General features: G+C 45.3%; 1 protein-coding gene across 1 annotated transcript in view; it reads left to right on the forward strand.

The window, feature by feature from the left end:
• The first annotated feature begins 426 nt into the window (after nt 1–426).
• LOC119969075 (NXPE family member 3-like) overlaps nt 427–22434 on the forward strand; it is a 42289-nt gene continuing 20281 nt past the window's right edge. Inside the window, exons 1-2 of the mRNA XM_038802277.1 lie at nt 427–597; nt 18647–19425. Coding sequence (XP_038658205.1) covers nt 487–597; nt 18647–19425 — 890 coding nt within the window. The 5' untranslated portion in view covers nt 427–486. The remainder of the gene's footprint in view (nt 598–18646; nt 19426–22434) is intronic.

The raw sequence follows: 22434 nt of genomic DNA on the forward strand, positions 1-22434 counted from the left end.
GTTGATTGTTGGATAGAATGATTCCCAGGATGTTCATTTGCTGTAACCTACTTTGATACAAGTTTGAATAAAATGCTTTTAAAAAAAACTCTTTGCATACTGAACATTTCTATAATGTCACAATCCCTACTAATATTGTAGTGAGCTGTGCTCCAACTTCCCCTTTGATACTATAACCAGCAGCATCTATTTAGTTCAAAAATACAACTTAACTAACATACTCTGAGTTAAACATTAGCTTTATTTGTGTACTTCAGCCAAGGGCTCCTGTTGACTTGTTCATGATGATCAAGATTTAATTGCTGCTCAAATGTTAGCTTTGAGTCATGCTGCTGTGTTGCATAAATAAGCAGATTGAAGCGTCAGATAACTAGACAGCAGCAATTGATTTCGAGTTTAGTTTTCCTGTTTCTTTCGTACAGATTTGAGAAGCAGTAAGAGTTGTCCAAACTGTCTGAAAACAGAAATCCATTGTGAGCCGTTAAAATGGATGAACACGGCACAATATCTGCACACCGCCCCTTTCTCTTGTTTGTTTCAATTTTGATTCTCGACATGGACCATCTGAAGGCATTGGGGATAAATAGCAGGCTGAAGGTAAGTATCGCATCAATTAAAATAGGGGCAAAATGTTACTGCTCTGTCGTGGCGGAGAGCTGTTCAAATCCATTCATTTCAGTGGAACTGGAAAACCCGCGCGTGGGAGGGGTTGTAAATTACAACTGTGGTGTGTGTAAATGCCAATTATGCATCCTAACGAGTAAGCATGAGGATGGTTGGTAGGTTTTGCTTCTCTCTTTTTCAACAACGGATGATTATGCCCTTTTTGTCAAAATTGCATCTCGTGGAATTTCCCCCCCCGGAATTTCCTCCCCTCTTAGGTCGGGATAAACTTTCTGGGATATATTTTAACAGGCAACACTGCCTTATCTTGTCTCCTACCTCTTCCAAGTGGCTGTTAATCATATGTGATGTAAAGTTTGACAGTAATTGGGGACCGCAAAATCCAATCTCGCCCTCACCCAATCTGCGCTCAGACATGTTCCCAGTGAGAAAGGCAATGATTTGCTTTTGTTAAATGAGAGTTGGATTTGTTTGCCCAGCTCTCTCTCTGAGTTATATATCCCTGTCAATGGGCAGGAAGGATGTTCCCAAATATTTTCCCGTATCCTCTTAGGCTATGAATAAAAATGCAACTGGGGTCTGCCATGGACATCTTGGGGGTGAACAGTCAGGCGTGCCATTTTTGGGGTCTCATTAACATCAAGCTGGCATGTCACAAAACGGCTGGGCAGCAAAAAATAATGACAATCAGGATCATAGAAACATGGGAATTAGGAGCAGAAGTAGGCAATTCACCCCTTCGAGCCTGCTCAGTCATTCAATCAGATCATGGTTGATCTCTTTCTGGTCTCAAATCCACCTCCCTACCTGTTCCCTATAACCTTTAAACAGTTTTTATCTAAAATACATCTACCTCTTTCTTGAAACCATTTAATGATTCAGATTCCACCGCACTGTGGGGCAGCGAGTCTCACAAATTCACAACTCTCTGCGAGAAGTAGTCCCTCCTCATCTCAGTTCTAAATCTACCGCCTCTCAACCTTTATCTGGGACCTCTTGTTCTAAATTTCCCCACAAGGGGGCATATTTGGCCTACGTTTACTTTATCAATCCCATTTAGTATTTTATACACATCGAACAGGCCAGTTAGCATTTCAACAGCAATCAGCTAACTGAGGAAATGGAGGTTTGGGTCAGGAGACCATATGATCAGAGAGAATAGGAGCAGGAATAAACCATTCGGCCCATCAAGTCTGCTCAACCATTCAATAAGCTCATGGCTGATCTTAACTCCACTTTAAGACCTGTACCATAACCCTTGTTAATACACAATCTGTCCAATTTAGCCTTGAATATATTCAATGGCTCAGCCTTCATTGCTCTCTGGGGAAAGGAATTATTGATGAGCCGCTGAGAGAATAAATTCCCCTCATCTTCATTGTTGCAAAAGGCTTGTTTGTAGTTTATGGAGGTTAAAATAATGAGGGTATAATATTAGGCAATTTCAACTTTCCCACAATTAATTGGGATAGCCATCATGTTAAAGGCTTAGGTGGAGTAGAGTTCTTAAAATGTATACAGGAGAAACTTTTAGCTCAATATGTAAAGGATCCAACAAGGGAAGGAGCAGTGCTGGACCTTTTTCTGGGAAAAGGAGCCAGACAGGTGGTTGATGTGTTGGTGGGGGAGCATTTTGGTGATAGTGATCACAACACAGTGCAATTTAAATTTGTTATGGACAAAGAAATAGACAAGTTGCAAAAAAAGGTTTTGGATTGGGGGAGAGTAGATTTTAACAAAATAAGGCAGGATCTGGCCAAGATAGTCTGGAAATAATTATTTGTGGGGAAATCTACAGAAGAGCAGTGGTGGGGAGGGGGTCAGGGGTTCAATGATGAAATGGGGAGGGTACAGGCCCAGTATATTCTCTCTAGGATAATAAGAAGGTGTAACAAACCCAGAAAACCATGGGTGACCAGAAACATTCAGGATACGATGGAAAGGAAAAGGGAGGCATTTAACAAGTATCAAGGGAGCAAGTTTGCAGAGGCATTAATGGAGTACAGAAAGTGCAGGATGGCGCTTAATGAATCAATTAGGAGAGCAAAGAGGGGATATGAGAAAGCTCTGGCTGGTAAAAGTAGGGAAAATCCCAAGATATTCTGTACGTATATGAAAGGGAGCAGGTTAACCAGGAATAGAGTAAGGCCCATTAAGGACCAATGGGGAGATCTGTGGGTGGAGCCAGAGGACATTGGGAGGGTGTTGAACAAATATTTCACATCTGTCTTCACCCAAGAGAATGAGGAGGTAGTTATGGAACTTGGGGGAGAGATTGGAGGTATTGGTGGGCTTAAAAGTGGAGAAAGCTGCAGATCTGGATGAATTGTGTCTCAGGCTGCTATGTGAGGGGAGGGATGGGATTTCTGGGGCTCTGACCCAAACTTTTAATTCCTCTCTGGGTGCCAGAGCGCTGAAGAACAGCTAATGTGGTCCAACTATTTAAGAAAGGTTGCAGAGACAAGCCAGAGAACTACAGATCAGTGAGTCTCACATCAGTGATTGGGAAACTACTGGAGAAGATTCTGAAGGAAAGAATCTATCTCCACTTTGGGAGACAATGTTTGATCAGGGATAGTCAGCATGGCTTTGGCAGAGGGAGGTCATGCCTAAAAAAATCTGATTACATTTTTTGAGCATGTAACCAAGTGTGTATATGAGGGTAGTGCAGTTAATGTAGTTTACATGAATTTCAGCACAGCCTTTGACAAGGTCCCACATAGGAGACTTATTAAGAAGGCAAATGCTCATGAGATACAGATGGATTCATAATTGGCTTAGCGGTAGGAGACTGAGGTTGTTGATAGATGGCTGCTTTAGTGCCTGGAAGCTGTTATAATATAGATCCATGTATATGTTGGAGTGCAGACAGGCAGTGATTGACACACAGGATGACCAGTAAGCACACAGAACACAGCAACCAATCACCAGGCAGAACACGGCCACTATAAAGCCAGAGGGCACCAGTTTTCCTGCTGTCTTGGGATCCAGCCTCTGAGACAGTCAAAGCTCGTGAGCAGCAACTAGTACAAACACAATGTGGTAGTCAGTTAGTCTGGTCAGGTTAGCCTCAGGTCTCCAGTCAAGTCAGCATAGTGTCAACCCACAGTTAAGCATGTAATATAGTTAGTTGTTCAATAAAATCATGTTGCATCTCATCAAGTGTTGGAAGCCTGTCTCTCTCTACACTGCATCAAACACAGTCCACATAGACCCAGCTTGCCCAACACATCAGAAGCCAGTGACCAATGGCGTACCACTGGGCCTCCTATTGTTTGTCATTTTGTTTAAATGACATAGATGAATATGAGGGGGGTAGGATGTGTAAGTTTGCGGATGACACAAAGTTTGGCCGGGTGGTTAACAGTGAGTTTGAGTGTTTGGGTTACAGGAAGATGTAGACGAGATGGTCAAATGGGTGAATAAGTGGCAGATAGAATTTAACCCTAAAAAGTGTGAGGTGATACACTTTGGAAGGAGTAATTTGACAAGGAAGAATACCGTGAAAGGTCTGACACTGGGAAGTTCCGAAAAACAAAGGAACCGTGGCGGGTTTGTTCATAGATCTCTGAAGGCAGAAGGGCAGGTTAATAGGGTGGTGGAAAAGGCATTTGGAACACTCACTTTTGTCAATCGGGGCAAGAGCAGATTACAAAAGCAGGGAGGTCATGATGGAGCTGTACAGAACTGGATACTGCGTCCAATTCTGATCGCCACATTTTGGGAAGGATGTAATTGCAATGGAGCGGGTGCAGAGATGATTCACCCAAATGTTGCCTGGGATGGAACATTTAAGTTATTAAGAGAGGTTGGATAGGCTTGGGTGGATTTTCTGGAGCAGAGAAGACAGAGGGGCCATCTGATCAAGGTATACAAGATTACGAGGGACATGTTCAGGGTGGATAGGGAGCAGCTGTTCCCCTAAGTTGAAGGGTCAGTTGAGGGGGCACACATTCAAAATGAGGGGTGGAGGGTTTAGGGGGGATTTGAGGGAAAACATTTTTACCCAGAGAGTGGTGACGGTCTGGAATGCACTGCCTGGGAGGGTGGTAGAGACGGAATGCCTCACATCCTTTAAAAAGTACCTGGATGTGTAATTGGCACATCATAACATTCAAAGCTATAGGCCAAGTACTGACAAGAGGGATGAGGTGGGCAGGTCAGGGCCTTTCATGTGTCAGTGCCAAAGGGCCTCTTCAGCACTGTCGTATTCTGAGATACTGTGATTCTCTGCCCACGTTGCACCCGGCACACATCAAACAGATGCAATCTGAGCATGAACCAGATGAGCATTTAAATATGATCAGCATGTTCCAAGCTGGAGTCTATGCGTTTTGGGATTCTTCACCACCGCCGGACAAGTGATGACAACGCATAGGCGCTATTTCTTCAGGGAAAAAGCAATTACTGGGTAAGGAAGGTGATTCTTTTGACCACCTGTGGGGCCCCACTATCAGCGTCATAAAGAGCCTAACCTACCTGATAGATCTGTACTTTGATCAATATATCTTATGTGTCGCCGCACGATATATATTACTCGACAGAAATTTGTAACTGAGCTTCGTGCGTGAAGTAAATCCAATCTTTATTCAGTCATTTTGCAGATGTCTCTTATCAAGTCAGTTTGCTTGCAAATACAGTTTTTAAAAGTTTGTTTTGTCCAAGCAAATACATCTGTTAAATTCAATACAAATTACAGATTTTGATGTTTTCTTCAAGTTCAAATACATGATACAGAGAAGTTGAAAATGAACAAAATGGCAACTTCAGAGCAAAGCGCAGGAAATAGTTAAGGACAGGAAATAGAAATGAAATGAAATGAAAATTGCTTATTGTCACGAGTAGGCTTCAATGAAGTTACTGTGAAAAGCCCCTAGTCACCACATTCCGGCGCCTGTTCGGGGAGGCTGGTATGGGAATTGAACCGTGCTGCTGGCCTGCTTGGTCTGCTTTAAAAGCCAGTGATTTAGCCCAGTGTGCGAAACCAGCCCCTGATTATTCCCGAATAATTTGCTCATAATCGGCACCTATTTTTAAGGTATTTGCTATTGCTAATGTTTTATCCTCTTTCTGTCTGAGATTGGGTCATAAAAATTATAGTTCATTTTATTCGACAGAAATGACTGTCTATCAACCTTTTAGTATGGGGTGGCTGCATCATTTTATTCCCAACACTCTTTATCAGTTATCATGACCACTGAACTGGGAACTTTGCCCAGCCCAGATGCATATAGTAACGAATGTGTGTGTCTGGAGTTTTAATCTGATCTTTCTCATGGTATTCAGCAGTTTTCACTGCCTGTCTGTTTGAACTGTGTAACCTTAGTGAAGCCATTTTGAGCCTAAATCACTTTAAAAAGCCATTTTGATTTTGAAGCATTTCTTCCTTATAAACTAATTATATATTAAAAGTAGATTTCTATCACTACCTTGTGGCCCCAGACTCTAAGGCATTCAAGTAATTTGTGGCCCTCATGGAAAATCACTACGACACAATCCGTCAGTCATTTTTCAATGATATCAATTCGACATGGCCGAGAGAACACCGGGGAAGTTTGCAGAGTTTTTCGCAAGGTTATACAAACTAGCGTAACACTGTAACTACGAGCCACCCTACCTGAGATGCTATGAGGCCGCTTGGTATGTGGTGTGAAAGTCATGGTGACCCAGTGAAAATTGCTGGCCAAGCTGTTGCTGGACCTAAAAAAGGTAAAATCAAAGGTTCCATGTCCAAGATACACGTAGACCCTAAGGCCCAACCAAAATATTTCAGGCCCGTCCAGTTCCCGACGCATTGCTGACAAATATAGAGGATGAACTCAACTGTTTGGAAAATTTAGGAATCATCCAGCCGGTAAAATTTTCAGATTAGGCAGCACCTGCAGTCCGGTGCTGAAATTGAACAAAACCATCCGCTTGTGCAGGGATTATAAACAAGGCCTCTCGCTTGGACAGATGCCCAATGCCATGAATAGAGAACCTCCACACAGCGGCCCCCTGGCAATTCTCCGGGCGCCGATGGGCCAAGCGGCCGTCCGTGTTTGGCCAGTCTCACCGGCGTAGGTTATGCATAGTCCCACACGGCGGAACCTGGCAGGTAAGTCGGCGGGGGCAGTCCTCGGGGGGGGGGCACGGGGGATCCGATCCCAGGGGGGGTAACCAAGGTGGCCTGGCCCATGATCGGGGCCCACCGATCTGCGTGTGGGCCTGTGCCGTAGGGGCACTCCTTCCTTCCTTCCGTGCCGGCCCCTGTAGGGCTCTGCCATGGCCGACACAGAGAAGAGAAGTTCATGCGCCAAAAGACGCCGGCGGTTCTGTGCCTGCGCGAGATCACCCCGGTCCTTTGGCACATGCGCAGACACGCGCAGTCCCTTCAGCACCGGCTGGCGTGGCGCCAACCTCTCCGCCATCCACCTAGCACCCAGAAGTGCGGAGAACTCCAGACCATCGAGAGCTGTTGACGCCAGAGTGGTTGACGCCGGTTTTCCCGCTGGCGTGGGACTTAGTCCCCGGAAAGGAGAATCCTGCCCTCTATTTCTAAACTCAATATAAATCACGCATACCTCCAATTAGAGCTAGACATATTAGAAAATAGCGATTTGATGTGAAACTGGCACCTGCCACGATTTCAACATCTAAACAAATTCTCCGCCCAGTCACGTTTCCCGATTCCAGCATCAGCCGATGGTAATCTCGCCCAATATTCTGCTTTTCTATTCTGTTATTTCTGAGGGGTTTTAAAGAAACAAAATAAACTTCACTTTGCAAGGTCAAAAAGATAAATCAATTTACAATATCTATCTTCTGTGGATACGCTAATCTTCAGAATGAACATGAGTCACATGCTTTTTAAAATTCATTTACGGGATGTGGGCATTGTTGGTTAGGCCAACATTTATTGCCCTTCAAAAGGTGGTGGTGAGTTGCCTTCTTGAACCACTGCAGTCCTTGAGGTGCAGGTGCACCCACTGTGTTGTTAGGGAGGAATTACAGAAAGCTGCCCCAGCGATAGTGAAGTATATATATTTCCAAGTTTGGAGGGGAACTTCCAGGTGGTGGGGTTCCCAGGTATCTTCTGCTCTTGCCCTTCTCGACGTTGTGGTCATGGGTTTGGAAGCTGCTATCGAAGGAACCTTGATGAGTTAGTACAGTGCATCTTGTAGATGGTATATGTGGTGAAATGCATCACTGTAAATACACAAGGGGTTAATGTAAATACACGTAGACTAGATAGACACTAGAGGGAGCACCAGAGACATGACACACAGACATTCAACCAATAGGCCAGAAAGATAGGACACGACCAATGGGCATTCAAGATGCACACAGAGGTGGCACTACCACCATATAAGGACAAAGCACACATGATCTTCCTCTTTCCAGTGGAGACACTTAGTGAGCACATAGAGTTGATTGAACACATCACACCCACCACGTGGATTGTAGCAGACTGGTTCATCAGTCTGAGTAGCAGGATTAACAGGAGAGTCAAATTCAAGTAGGAGAATCGTTAACAGTTTAATAAATGTGTTAAAGCTATCTCCAGGTCTGAACCTTCCTTTGTCAGAGTGCACATCAAGGAAGCAGCTTATGCTACATCAAGAGCATAACAAAACATGGTACCAGTGAGTGACTGTTAAATTCATATAGTTACAACTCAGCAAACAGTGACAAACAGCAACAGCACCCAGGCAAGATGACGTTCGAGATTCCGGATCCACAGCAGCTCAGGTACCAAGGCAATCTCAGTGAAAACTGGCGTGCATTCAGGCAGAGATTTGAGATCGACCTGGTAGCGTCCGACTTAGGTGGCGTGGCGGATGCAGAGAAAATAAAGCTTCTACTCACCATCGCGGGTCCAAGAGCAGCTGAAATCTTCCAGACCTTCAAATACTCAAAGGGGCAAAACAAGAGTGACTTCCAGGCAGTCCTGGATAAATTCCAAGAATTCTGCGACGAAGATACAAGACGAAAAGGAAGGACGGTAGAAAGAGGGAAAATCGACCGTGGATATCTAAGGAAATAAGGGAGAGTATCAAATTGAAGGAAAAAGCATTTAAAGTGGCAAAGATTGCTGGGAGATTAGAGGACTGGGAAATCTTTAGGGGACAACAGAAAGCTACTAAAAAAGCTATAAAGAAGAGTAAGTTAGAGTATGAGAGTAAACTTGCTCAGAATATAAAAACAGACAGTAAAAGTTTTTACAAATATATAAAACAAAAAAGAGTGGCTAAGGTAAATATTGGTCCTTTAGAGGATGAGAAGGGAGTTTTAATAATGGGAAATGAGGAAATGGCTCAGGAACTGAACAGGTTTTTTGGGTCGGTCTTCACAGTGGAAGACACAAATAACATGCCAGCGACTGATAGAAATGAGGCTATGACAGGTGAGGACCTTGAGAGGATTGTTATCACTAAGGAGGTAGTGATGGGCAAGCTAATGGGGCTAAAGGTAGACAAGTCTCCTGGCCCTGATGGAATGCATCCCAGAGTGCTAAAAGAGATGGCTGGGGAAATTGCAGATGCACTAGTGATAATTTACCGAAATTCACTAGACTCTGGGGTGGTCCCGGTGGATTGGAAATTAGCAAACGTGACACCACTGTTTAAAAAAGGAGGTAGGCAGAAAGCAGGAAATTATAGGCCAGTGAGCTTAACTTCAGTAGTAGGGAAGATGCTGGAATCTATCATCAAGGAAGAAATAGCGAGGCATCTGGATAGAAATTGTCCCATTGGGCAGACGCAGCATGGGTTCATAAAGGGCAGGTCATGCCTAACTAATTTAGTGGAATTTTTTGAGGACATTACCAGTGCAGTAGATAATGGGGAGCCGATGGATGTGGCATATCTGGATTTCCAGAAAGCCTTTGACAAGGTGCCACACAAAAGGTTGCTGCATGAGATAAAGATGCATGGCATTAAGGGTAAAGTAGTAGCATGGATAGAGGATTGGTTAATTAATAGAAAGCAAAGAGTGGGGATTAATGGGTGTTTCTCTGGTTGGCAATCAGTAGCTAATGGTGTCCCTCAGGGATCCGTGTTGGGCCCACAATTGTTCACAATTTACATAGATGATTTGGAGTTGGGGACCAAGGGCAATGTGTCCAAGTTTGCAGATGACACTAAGATGAGTGGTAAAGCGAAAAGTGCAGAGGATACTGGAAGTCTGCAGAGGGATTTGGATAGGTTAAGTGAATGGGCTAGGGTCTGGCAGATGGAATACAATGTTGACAAATGTGAGGTTATCCATTTTGGTAGGAATAACAGCAAACGGGATTATTATTTAAACGATAAAATATTAAAGAATGCCGCTGTTCAGAGAGACTTGGGTGTGCTAGTGCATGAGTCACAGAAGGTTGATTTACAAGTGCAACAGGTGATTAAGAAGGCAAATGGAATTTTGTCCTTCATTGCTAGAGGGATGGAGTTTAAGACTAGGGAGGCTATGTTGCAATTGTATAAGGTGTTAGTGAGGCCACACCTGGAGTATTGTGTTCAGTTTTGGTCTCCTTACTTGAGAAAGGACGTACTGGCACTGGAGGGTGTGCAGAGGAGATTCACTAGGTTAATCCCAGAACTGAAGGGATTGGATTATGAGGAGAGGTTGAGTAGACTGGGACTGTACTCATTGGAATTTAGAAGGATGAGGGGGGATCTTATAGAAACATTTAAAATTATGAAGGGAATAGATAGGATAGATGTGGGCCGGTTGTTTCCACTGGCGGGTGAAAGCAGAACTAGGGGACATAGCCTCAAAATAAGGGGAAGTAGATTTAGGACTGAGTTTAGGAGGAACTTCTTCACCCAAAGGGTTGTGAATCTATGGAATTCCTTGCCCAGTGAAGCAGTTGAGGCTCCTTCATTACATGTTTTTAAGGTAAAGATAGATAGTTTTTTGAAGAATAAAGGGATTAAGGGTTATGGTGTTCGGGCCGGAAAGTGGAGCTGAGTCCACAAAAGATCAGCCATGATCTCATTGAATGGTGGAGCAGGCTCGAGGGGCCAGATGGCCTACTCCCGCTCCTAGTTCTTATGTTCTTATGAAAAGGTAAAAGATGCGCCAACACTCACCACGAGGTAGGCTTGCAGCAACAAATGGCAATTTTGATTTGCAGCCATCTTGGAAAAGGAGCCGCACATGCGCAGCTGCGCGAAGAGCGCACAGAACGGGAAGGTCCGTTTGCGCATGCGCGAGAAGCCGCTTATGCTACGTCAAGAGGATAACAAAACAGTATGCATGGCTTCCACTGTTTGGTGGTGGTGAAAGGTTTGAATGTTTATGGAAGGCAGAGCAATCAAGCGGGCTGCTTTGTCTTGAATGGTGTCGAGCATCTGGAGTGTTGTTGGAGCTGCACTTATCCAGTCCATTACACTCCTGGCTTGTACCTTGTAAATGGTGGACAGGCTTTGTGGAGGGGCCAGGAGGTGGGTTACTCACTGTAAGATTCCTAGCCTTTGACCTGCCTGGTAGCCACGGTATTAATGTGGCTGGTCCTGTTCAGTTTCTGATCAATGGTAATCCCCAGGATGTTGACTGTGGGATATTCAGAAATGGTAATGCCATTGAATGTCAAGGGGCAGTGATTAGATCCTCTCTTGTAGGCGATGGTCATTGCCTGTCACTTGTGTGGCATGAATGTAACTTGCCACTTGTCAGCCCAAGCCTGAATATTGTTCAGGTCTTGCTGCATTTGAACATGGACTGCTTCATTATCTGAGGAGTCGCGAATAGTGTTTAACATTGTGCAGTTATCTGCAAACTTCCCCACTTCTGACCTTATGACGGAGGGATGGTCATTGATGAAGCAGCTGAAGATGGTTGGGACTAGGACACTACCCTGAGGAACTCCTGCAATGATGTTCTGGAGCTACTGGAGTTGTTTAATTATTCACCGCCATCCATGGCTGGATGTGGCAGGACTGAAGACTTAGGAGAGGCAGTGGCGTAATGGTATTGTCACTGGACGAGTAATCCAGAGGCCCAGGATAATGCTCTGGGACCATCGACTCAAATACTGCCAGGGTAGATGGTGGAATTTGAATTCAATAAAAATATGGTATTAAAAGTCTAATTGTTGTAAAAACTCATCTGGTTTTTCCTTCCTTTCGCGAGAGAAATCCGTCTTCCTTACCTGGTCTGGCCCACGTGGAACTCCAGACCCACAGCAATGTGCTTGATTCTTAAATGCCGTCAGAGATGGGCAATAAATGATGGCCCGGCCAGCGAGGCCCACATCCCATGAACGAATAAAGATAAAGAAGATGTGCTGTGTTGGTTATGGAATCGCTTAGCTCTCTAGTATTTGCTGTTTGGCACACAGGTAGTCCTGTGTTGTAGCTTCACCAGGTTGACACCTCAGGCGCGATTCTCCCGAGTCACGAAGACTCGGGAAGCTGGCATCAAAAACGGGCGGGTTTGACGCCAGCCTCTGCCCCCCCGACCGGGAACCGATTCAGCTCCCCGGTCGGGGCTAGCATCGCGCGGCCGTGAACTCCGGCATCGCGGGTTTAACGAATTTCGTTAAGCCCGCTAGCCAGAGTTAGCGACGGCTGACGCGTCAGATGACGTCAGCCGCGCATGCGCGGATTGGACGACTCCAATCCGCGTATGCGCGGATGACGTCATCACGCATATGCGTGAAACCCGCGCATGCGCGGGCCGGTATGCCCCTCAGCCGCCCCGCGAATGGATACAGCGGGGCGGTGGAGGGAGAAAGAGTGCGCGGGGTAAGTACCCGCTGCCCGTGATCGGTGCCCACCGATCGCGGGCCCATGGCGCCCATGGCACGGCCGTGGTACTGCCGTGCCAATCGGTGCCATGGTTCCCCAGATCGGGACTTTACGGCCGTTTTTATGAATGGTCAGACCAGGTGTGTTTTACGTTCATAAAAACGGCCGTAAAGGCCTTGGAAATCGGCCCATCGGCCGGGGTGAATCGCTGCTCGCCGTAAAAAAAACGGCGGGCAACGATTCGTGTCGGGAGGCGGGCGTGGGGGGGGGGGGGAGAATAGCGGGAGGGCGTCGGGCCAGCGTGTCCGTAAAAAGTTACGCCGCCCGCTATTCTCCGCCCCGTCGTGAGTGCGGAGAATCGCGCCCCTCATTTTTCGGTATGACTGATGTTGTTCCTGGCATGTTCTCCTGCACTCTTCATTGAATCTGGGTTGATACCCTGACTTGGTGGGAATGGTAGACTGTGGGATATGCTGGTCCATGAGTTTGCAGATTGTAGTTGAGTACAGTTCTGCTGCTGCTGATGGTGCACAGAGCGTCGAGGATGACCATGTGAACTAACAGGCAAGCCTCGGTCGAACAAACATACTGAATTGCAGTAGCAACTGCTCCTCGCCCCAGTTCTCTCTGTTTCTCTCTCTCACTGGGATCTCTCCTCTCTCTACCTGGGTTCTCTCTATGTGACATCTTCCCATTCCCATTCCCTGTCCAGGGGGTGTTTGGACCCCCACCCTTGGGTCCCATGATCAGGTTTTCCGCATTGTTTCTTCCCACAAAGGTGCACTTGCAATTGTCCCTGGCCCAATAGATTTTAAAGCTCTTGACTGCACACACGCCACCCAGTGTCGATTTATGGCTGTGTAGAAACCGCAAGGGCATGTTGGGATTGTAGTTCCCAAACTCTGCTCCTAAATCAGGGGCTGGAACCACGGATGGCCGCCGCTGCTAGCGGAGTTCTTGGTGAGGCGGAGAATCCCATGTGGGGAATAAAACGGGCCCCAATCCGTTAGCGATGCTCTGGTCCCTAGTTGGCAGCGGCATTGAGGTTCGTGCCCTGTGCCAGCAGGAGGATGCAAATTGGTTGGCCGGATTCTCAATGCCTCCGTGATTCTCCGCCCCCCCTCCCATCCACAATTAAAATCCTCCCACCAGATACCCCCCATCCCTCTCCACTAGAGACCCCTACCAGATATCTCTACCAGAGAACCCCATCAGAGAACCCCATGAGTGATCCCCATCAGATATGCCCATCAAAGACTCCCACCAGAGACCCCCATATCAGAGAACACCCATACAGAGAACATCCATACAGAGAACATCCATACAGAGAACATCCATACAGAGAACATCCATACAGAAACACCCATACAGAGAACATCCATACAGAGAACACCCATACAGAGACCATCCATACAGAAACACCCATACAGAGAACATCCATACAGAGAACATCCATACAGAAACACCCATACAGAGAACATCCATACAGAAACACCCATACAGAGAACATCCATACAGAGAACATCCATACAGAAACACCCATACAGAGAACATCCATACAGAAACACCCATACAGAGAACATCCATACAGAGAACATCCATACAGAAACACCCATAGAGAACATCCATACAGAAACACCCATACAGAGAACATCCATACAGAGAACATCCATACAGAAACACCCATACAGAGAACATCCATACAGAGAACATCCATACAGAAACACCCATACAGAGAACATCCATACAGAAACACCCATACAGAGAACATCCATACAGAGAACATCCATACAGAAACACCCGTACAGAGAACATCCATACAGAGAACATCCATACAGAGAACATCCATGCAGAGAACATCCATACAGAGAACATCCATACAGAAACACCCATACAGAGAACATCCATACAGAGAACATCCATACAGAAACACCCATACAGAGAACATCCATACAGAGAACATCCATACAGAGAACATCCATACAGAGAACACCCATACAGAGACCATCCATACAGAAACACCCATACAGAGAACATCCATACAGAGAACATCCATACAGAAACACCCATACAGAGAACATCCATACAGAAACACCCATACAGAGAACATCCATACAGAGAACATCCATACAGAAACACCCATACAGAGAACATCCATACAGAAACACCCATACAGAGAACATCCATACAGAGAACATCCATACAGAAACACCCATAGAGAACATCCATACAGAAACACCCATACAGAGAACATCCATACAGAGAACATCCATACAGAAACACCCATACAGAGAACATCCATACAGAGAACATCCATACAGAAACACCCATACAGAGAACATCCATACAGAAACACCCATACAGAGAACATCCATACAGAAACACCCATACAGAAACACCCATACAGAGAACATCCATACAGAAACACCCATACAGAGAACATCCATACAGAGAACATCCATACAGAAACACCCGTACAGAGAACATCCATACAGAGAACATCCATACAGAGAACATCCATACAGAAACACCCATACAGAGAACATCCATACAGAGAACATCCATACAGAAACACCCGTACAGAGAACATCCATACAGAGAACATCCATACAGAGAACATCCATACAGAGAACATCCATGCAGAGAACATCCATACAGAGAACATCCATACAGAAACACCCGTACAGAGAACATCCATACAGAGAACATCCATACAGAGAACATCCATACAGAAACACCCATACAGAAACACCCATACAGAGAACATCCATACAGAAACACCCATACAGAAACACCCATACAGAGAACATCCATACAGAAACACCCATACAGAAACACCCATACAGAGAACATCCATACAGAAACACCCATACAGAGAACATCCATACAGAGAACATCCATACAGAGAACATCCATACAGAAACACCCATACAGAAACACCCATACAGAGAACATCCATACAGAGAACCTACCCACCCCTAACATGGAACCCGCAGAACAGAGAAGCACCCAGAACAGGGAAACCCGAATAGCAGAAAACACCCCCACTCACAGCAACAAAATCCCCCATAGCAGAGACCCACCACCTCACCCCCATCTGTCACCCTGCCTGGAAGCTAAAGAGCAGTTTGGGCAGAAACAGTGAAAAAAACCACTAAAATTTTACCTTGCCTTACACCTGCTGCCTTAGACAGATACACAGAAACACACATAGAAAATAGTTGAAGGATGCCATTCGGCCCTTTGAGCCTGTTACACCATTCATTATGATCATGGCTCATCATCAAGTTCAATACTCTGATCCCACCTTCTCCCCATATCCTTTGATCCCTTTAACCCCAAGAGCTATATCTAATTCCTTCTTGAAATTAATAATGTTTTGGGCTCAACTATGTATGGAGGTAGTAAATTCCACAGTTTCACCACTCTCTGGGTGAAGAGATTTCTCCTCACCTCAGCCCTAAAAGGTTTACACTTTATCCTCAAACTATGAACCCTACTTCTGGACTCTGCCACCATCGGGAACTATCCTGTCTAATCCTGTTCGAATTTTATAAGTTCCTATGAGATTCCATCTCACTCATCCAAACTCCAGTGAATATAATCTTTACTGGCCCAGTCTCTCCTCCATGACAGGAATCAGCCTGGTAAATCTTTGCTGCACTCCCTCCATTAGCAAGAACATCCTTCCTCAGATAAGGACACCAAAGCTCCACACAATACCCTGTCATAATATCCACTCATGTATATCATGATATGCAGACAGGCAGTGATTGACACACAAGATATCCAATGAACACACACGACACAGAACAACCAATCACCAGACAGGACACCACCACTATAAAGCCCACAGGGCATTAAGGCTGTCCCTCTCTCACAGGACATGGCTAGGAAGATAGTCACAGTGCACAGGCCAATGAACATCATCACCATGTGATAGAGAGCTAGTCAGTAGGAGGTTATCAGTTAGGTTAATAGAGTGTCAACCCACAGCAGATTATGTACAGCAATCAGCAGGTTCAATAAAACAGTGTTGGACCATCTCCTGTGTCGGAAGCCTGTTTCTCATTTTACTGCATCCAGTTGCAGTTGATGTTAGACCAACACAGATAACACATCATACCCCAAGTGTGACCACACCAATTCCCTATACAATTGCAGTAAAACGTCTCTATTCCTGTAATCAAATCCGCTCACTATGAAGGCCAACATGCCATTCAGTGACTGGTGGGGGGGGGGGGGGGGGGGGGGGGGGGGGGGGCGCGCGGTGAAGGGAAATGATTCTCTACTATGGGGGTGGGGGTGGGGGTGTCCTCTGCTATGAGAGGGTTCTCTGTTATGGAGGGGTTCTCTGCCATGGGGGGGGTTCTCTGATATGGGGGTCTCTGGTAAGAGTGTCTGGTCACATAAGAAAATAGAATCCCATTTCAGCTACAATAGCAAACAGGGTTTAGCTGGCCTGAAAGGATTAGTATTTGGACGTACTCCTTTGATGGGGGTCTCTGGTGGGGTTGTCTAGTGGAGGTCTCTGCTGGGGGTCTTTGATGCGGGTCTCTGTCAGGGTTCTCTGGTGGGGGGTGTCTGGTAGAGGTCATGGGGGGTCGGGTTACCCTCTTGCGTGCATGCTTTGGGGGTGGGGGTTGACCCACCAATTCCCATGGTGGGGGGGAGGATGCCCCTATTTGTCAGCAGTGGGAGCAGGATTTTCATTGTGGGGGCGTCAGCCATCGGACCTCGCTATCGGGACACATGTTCAAAATGGCAACCCGATAGCATAATTCTCAACAGAATCCCTACCGATCCTGCCATATACAGGTTTGCAGCAGGATCACATAATCTCCTAAACAAAGATTCCAGCCCCAGGTCAGTTCCTATATCTTGACATGCGTTCCCTTGAAGGAAAGGCAGTTTCTCCATCGTGAAGGTTTTGTTTACAATAGTTTTAAAAATATAAGTTATTTTTCTCATAAACGTATAGCCAGATTTTGACCCAATCATATAACCATTTCATACCCCTTTTCAGACCCTTCCTCCTTCCAACCCGTTTTTCTACCTATCTTTGCATCATCAGTAAATTTGGTGCAATACTGTTATTAATATAGTTGAATAGTTAACGACCCAAGACTGATTCCTGTGACAATCCATTGGTTACTGTTGCCAATCTGAAAATGATTTGTTTATTCTGATCACGTTATCTGTTTGTTAAACAATTCTCCGTTTGTGCTATTACCATGAACTTTTGTGCAGTAACATTTTGTGTGGCAATGTGTGGCAATTTCTCAAATGCTTTTTTGGATATCCAAATACGCAACATCTACTGGTACTTTTTTATCTACCCTGTTTGTTACGTCCTCAAAGAACTTTAATAAATATGGAAAACACGATTTTCTTTTTCTCTAAGAAGCATGTGTGGCAGTATGATTATTTTCTAAACTGTCCAATACTACCTCCTTAAAACAGTACAGTGTCTCAACTCCTGATCACCAAAACTGAAGTTGTCTGAAAACCAGACGTGTTTAGGATGTGCTATGAATCAATTTTAATTGAGCAAAGTAAAAAGAAATTATATCTGGACAATTCAACTAGGTGCTGGATTGGTGCAGTGTAGTGCCTGACTAATTATCCCCTTTGTCATTTTATCCCCTAGCCAAATTGACCAGGTATGTTATTTATTTTATCTTACTCATTTAAAATTGATACATGGCACATCCTAACACTGTCCAGTTTGTAGACAAGGGTTTTTAGACAGCCGGGTTTTGGGATACTGTCCAGGATTTTGCAGCCACGCCATGGTGGAACCATTGACATTCGGTGGGACCGAATGATACCGGTGGTGGCAAAGCTGCAAAGACCCGCATATTGTATTGTATTAAGGAGGTGGCAGTGGTACAATTGGAAAATGATAATACAGTCAGGCAGTATCGGGCATCAGAGAGTTGACACTGCATCTCACCTCCCTCTCCATTGCAGACATCAGAGTACAAAACCTTTGTCTGTTTGGCACTCTCACAGCCTGTGCCCGTCCCACCCAAAATTCCAAAGTGCCTGCCCAGATCATTGACAATGATTTTCACCAGGCTCGACTCCCATTCATGGGTACAAATGAGACCATGATTGAATTCCTATATTCTGAAGTACATCCGAGCTCTGATGTCAAAAGTGCTCAAGACTGAACTACTGCTGTCTGATCTTTTGATTATTTTGAACAGGGGGAGGAAGTGCATTGGAAAATGGCAGGTGGTAGTTAGATGCAGAAAATATTACTTACAGATGGTTATTCCTTTTCACAGCTTAATAAAGATTCAATCTCTGGATCAGAGTTAAATAGGAGGAGCTATCCGACTCTGAAGTCAACAAAGGAACAAATTAAGAAAGAATGGACTCCTTGGACAGACAAACTGTTGCAATGTGGCTACCAGAATCACAGCTTCACCCCTGAAGAAAGGTCAGAGGGGACGTCCATTATGAAAATGATCGAATGGCCAAAACCACCCAACCCTTCTGTACCTTTTGTGAAAAGTAGCGACCCAGCACATGTTCGCTTTGTCATTTTAAATTCTACAAAGACTTTCTATGTCGGGGATCAGTTACAAGTGATGCTGCAAATGAAAGATTTTGAAGGACACCCAAAGAAATATGGAGGTGACTATCTCCAAGGCCGGATCCACACTCCAGCTTTAAAAGCTGGTTCAGCCGGAACAGTTATAGATAATCAAAATGGATTTTACTATTTAAATTTTAATTTATCTTGGCCGGGGAAAGTTGAAGTGTCTGTTTCCCTGGTTCATCCCAGTGAAGGAATCCAAGCACTTGAAAGACTGCGCAAGGAACGGCCAGCGAGGGTGTATTTTCAAAGTACATTTGCATCAGGAGCTACCAATGAGACCACTGTGTGTAATCTCTGTTTGCCACGAACTAAACCACTCTGTAACTTTACTGATCCCAGAACTGGGGAGCCCTGGTTCTGTTACAAACCAAAGAAACTTCCGTGCTCTGCCCGTATCAACCATGCATTGGGAGGATATCAGCAGAAACTCTTAAGAGAAGAAGACAAATGTTTCTTTCAAAGGTATGTCATTTAACAATTTCCTATTTATAGTCTTATTTCCACTTTCTTCACATGAGATATTAAAGTACTGAATGCAGTGATTGGCCAGTTCCAGGGTCCTATTTACATCATAGCCATGTCAAAAGGAGAAGATTGCCTAAAATCATTTGTTGCTTGACATACCTAGTGGTAAACCACTTTTAAAATGGAACCGGCCTCATCACCCTTTTTAACAGGCCTGAAAGACTATACTGACCCTATTTTAAGACCATTACCATTCCGTTAAATCCTGAAGGTAGGAGAAGGGTGCACTTAAAATTGAACCAATTTAGGCTCACTGTCCATGTTTGCATAAATGTCCACTTGGAGAGCAAACTGGGGGACGAATCTCCGGCCACGTTGTGCCCAGTGCTGATCCCGCTATTTCGGGAGAATAGCGGGAAAGCCCCATAATGGAATTTGCAGTGGGCGCCAAACAGTCTGCGGATTGTTTGAATCGACCAGTATTACCTTCTACCTGTTTTCTGGACATTTTTAAACAACAGTTTGGAGTGTTTTCTATCAATTTTAAAATTAATGCACACCCACAGCAAAGTATAACAATCAATGTCCAACAGCCAGATTAACTGCACTTCAATTGCTGGTGGAGTGGTCTCCTGAAATCGATCCTTGACTCGAGGTCCCGGTCTGAATTCTTTCTTATTATTTTTACTGGAAAACCATCCTTGTTGCCAGCTTTGCCTTTACTGTTAGGTTTTAGTTGTTCTGTTCTTTCTTTACAATAGAAACAAAGGATGAAATGTTTGCCACACCATAAGTTACTTGACCAGATCATCAGACTTTATTAGTGAGATGTTGCTCACAGTGTAAAGTGGAAAGGAAAATCTCCCAAATGCTTCTGATGATGTCACCACGTAATTATGTGACACACTACAGAGAATCATTGGTTTACAAAATATAACTGCTTCATTGCACAGGACCTTCAACCGACACTATACACCAGACACATCAATGATATTTTTTTCCTTTGAACCCACGGCAAAGAATCACTGAAATGACTACACAATGCTATCAATAAGTTCCATCCCACCATTGGAGTCACCATGGACTACTCTCCAGAATCGTTGCATTCTTCGACACACGCATCTCCATCAAGGACGGTCACCTCAGCACTGCGCTTTACCGCAAGCCAACAGATAACCTCACAATGCTCCACATCTCCAGCTTCCACCCTAAACACATTAAAGAAGCCATCTCCGATGGACAAGCCCCCCGCATACACAGGATCCTGCTCAGACGAGGAGGAATGTAGCAGACATCCACAGATGCTGAAAGACGTCCTCCTAAGAATGGGATATGGCACTCGACTCATCAATCAACAGTTCCAACAAGCGACAGCAAAAAACCGTACCAACCTCCTCAAAAGACAAACATGGGACACAACCAACACAGTACGCTGCGTCATCCAGAACTTCCCCAGAGCGGAGAAACTACGATATCTTTTTTGCAGCCTTCAACACGTCATCGATGAAGGCAAATATCTTGCCAAGGCCATCCCCACACCCCCAGTACTTGCCTTCAAACAACCGCGCAAACTCAAACAGACCATTGTTTCCAGCAAACTATCTAACCTTCAGGAGAACAGCGACCACGACACCACACAACCCTGCCATGGCAACCTCTGCCAGATCATTGACATGGATAGCACCATCACAAGTGAGAACACCACCCACCAGGCATACTCATGCGACTTGGCCAACATTGTCTATCTCTTGCACTACAGGAAAGGATGTTCCGAGGCATGGTACATTGGTGAGACCATGCAGACGCTGCGACAACGGATGAACGGACATCGCACAACAATCAACAGGCAGGGATGTTCCCTTCCAGTCGGGGAACATTTCAGCAGTCAAGGGCATTCAGCCTCTGATCTTTGGGTAAGTGTTCTGCAAGGCGGCCTTCAGGATGCGCGACAGCGCAAAATCGCCAAGCAGAAACTGATAGCCTAGTTCTGCACATATGAGTACGGCCTCAACTGGAAACTTGGATTCATGTCGCATTACATTCACCCCCCACTGTCTGGCCTGGGCTTGTGAAATCCTACCAACTGCCCTGGCTTGAGACAATTCACATCTCTTTAACCTGTGATCATCCCTCTCTCCAGTCACACTGTCTGCGCCTGTAAAGACTTAATTACCTACAAAGACTCACATTCAAGTATCATCTTGCATCATTGACTATAAATGTGTTTGTGGAACCCACCTCTTCACTCACCTGATGAAGGACCTGCACTCCGAAAGCTAGTGATTCCAGATAAACCTGTTGGTCTTTAGCCTGGTGTTGTAAGACTTCTTACTGTGCCCAACCCAGTCCAACGCTGGCATCTCCACATCATGCCTCCGATGATGTCACCACCTAATCACTACACAGAGATGCATTGGTTTACATAACATAACAGCTCCCCTTGCAGGTCAATCAGACAACTAGCCTGGGCCACCCATGCGCCCTCTGGAAACCGTAGACCCGAGCAGTTCCGAAGGAAACACCTCGGAGACGAGCATCGAAGAAATATCACAGCTGTCACCCGCACTTTCCACCTGCGGATACTCACATCTCAGTGGGAATAACTAGTAGACAGGTTTCATTGGTGAGCACCTGACTTACAGCAGGCAGAGACAGGGACGTCGCAGGAATCCGGCAATTGGAGGGATACTGGAGTCCAGCACTTAACTGAGACCCTGCTCTGAGCTACAGTCTTCTAGTTAGCTGTGACAATATTATGGCACCCTTTGGAATTTCTGTTTAAATTACAGACTTTGGACAGGGGGATACAGCTGTCCTGTTGGACCAGGCCAAGGCGTTACCTCTCGGTTCTGTGGCAGAACCTGTGATGTTGATTTGATAGGTCTGGCAAGCAACCAATCGGTGCATGTAGGATCATCAGCCAGCTCCTATCGTTGCCTGTGATTGGTGAAGCCAGTCAGAAACTTTCAGCAAAAAAGGCGGGTCTTCTGCAAAGTTCCATCTTTT

Source organism: Scyliorhinus canicula, chromosome 7 (assembly GCF_902713615.1).
Source record: "Scyliorhinus canicula chromosome 7, sScyCan1.1, whole genome shotgun sequence".
Lineage (NCBI taxonomy): Eukaryota > Metazoa > Chordata > Chondrichthyes > Carcharhiniformes > Scyliorhinidae > Scyliorhinus > Scyliorhinus canicula.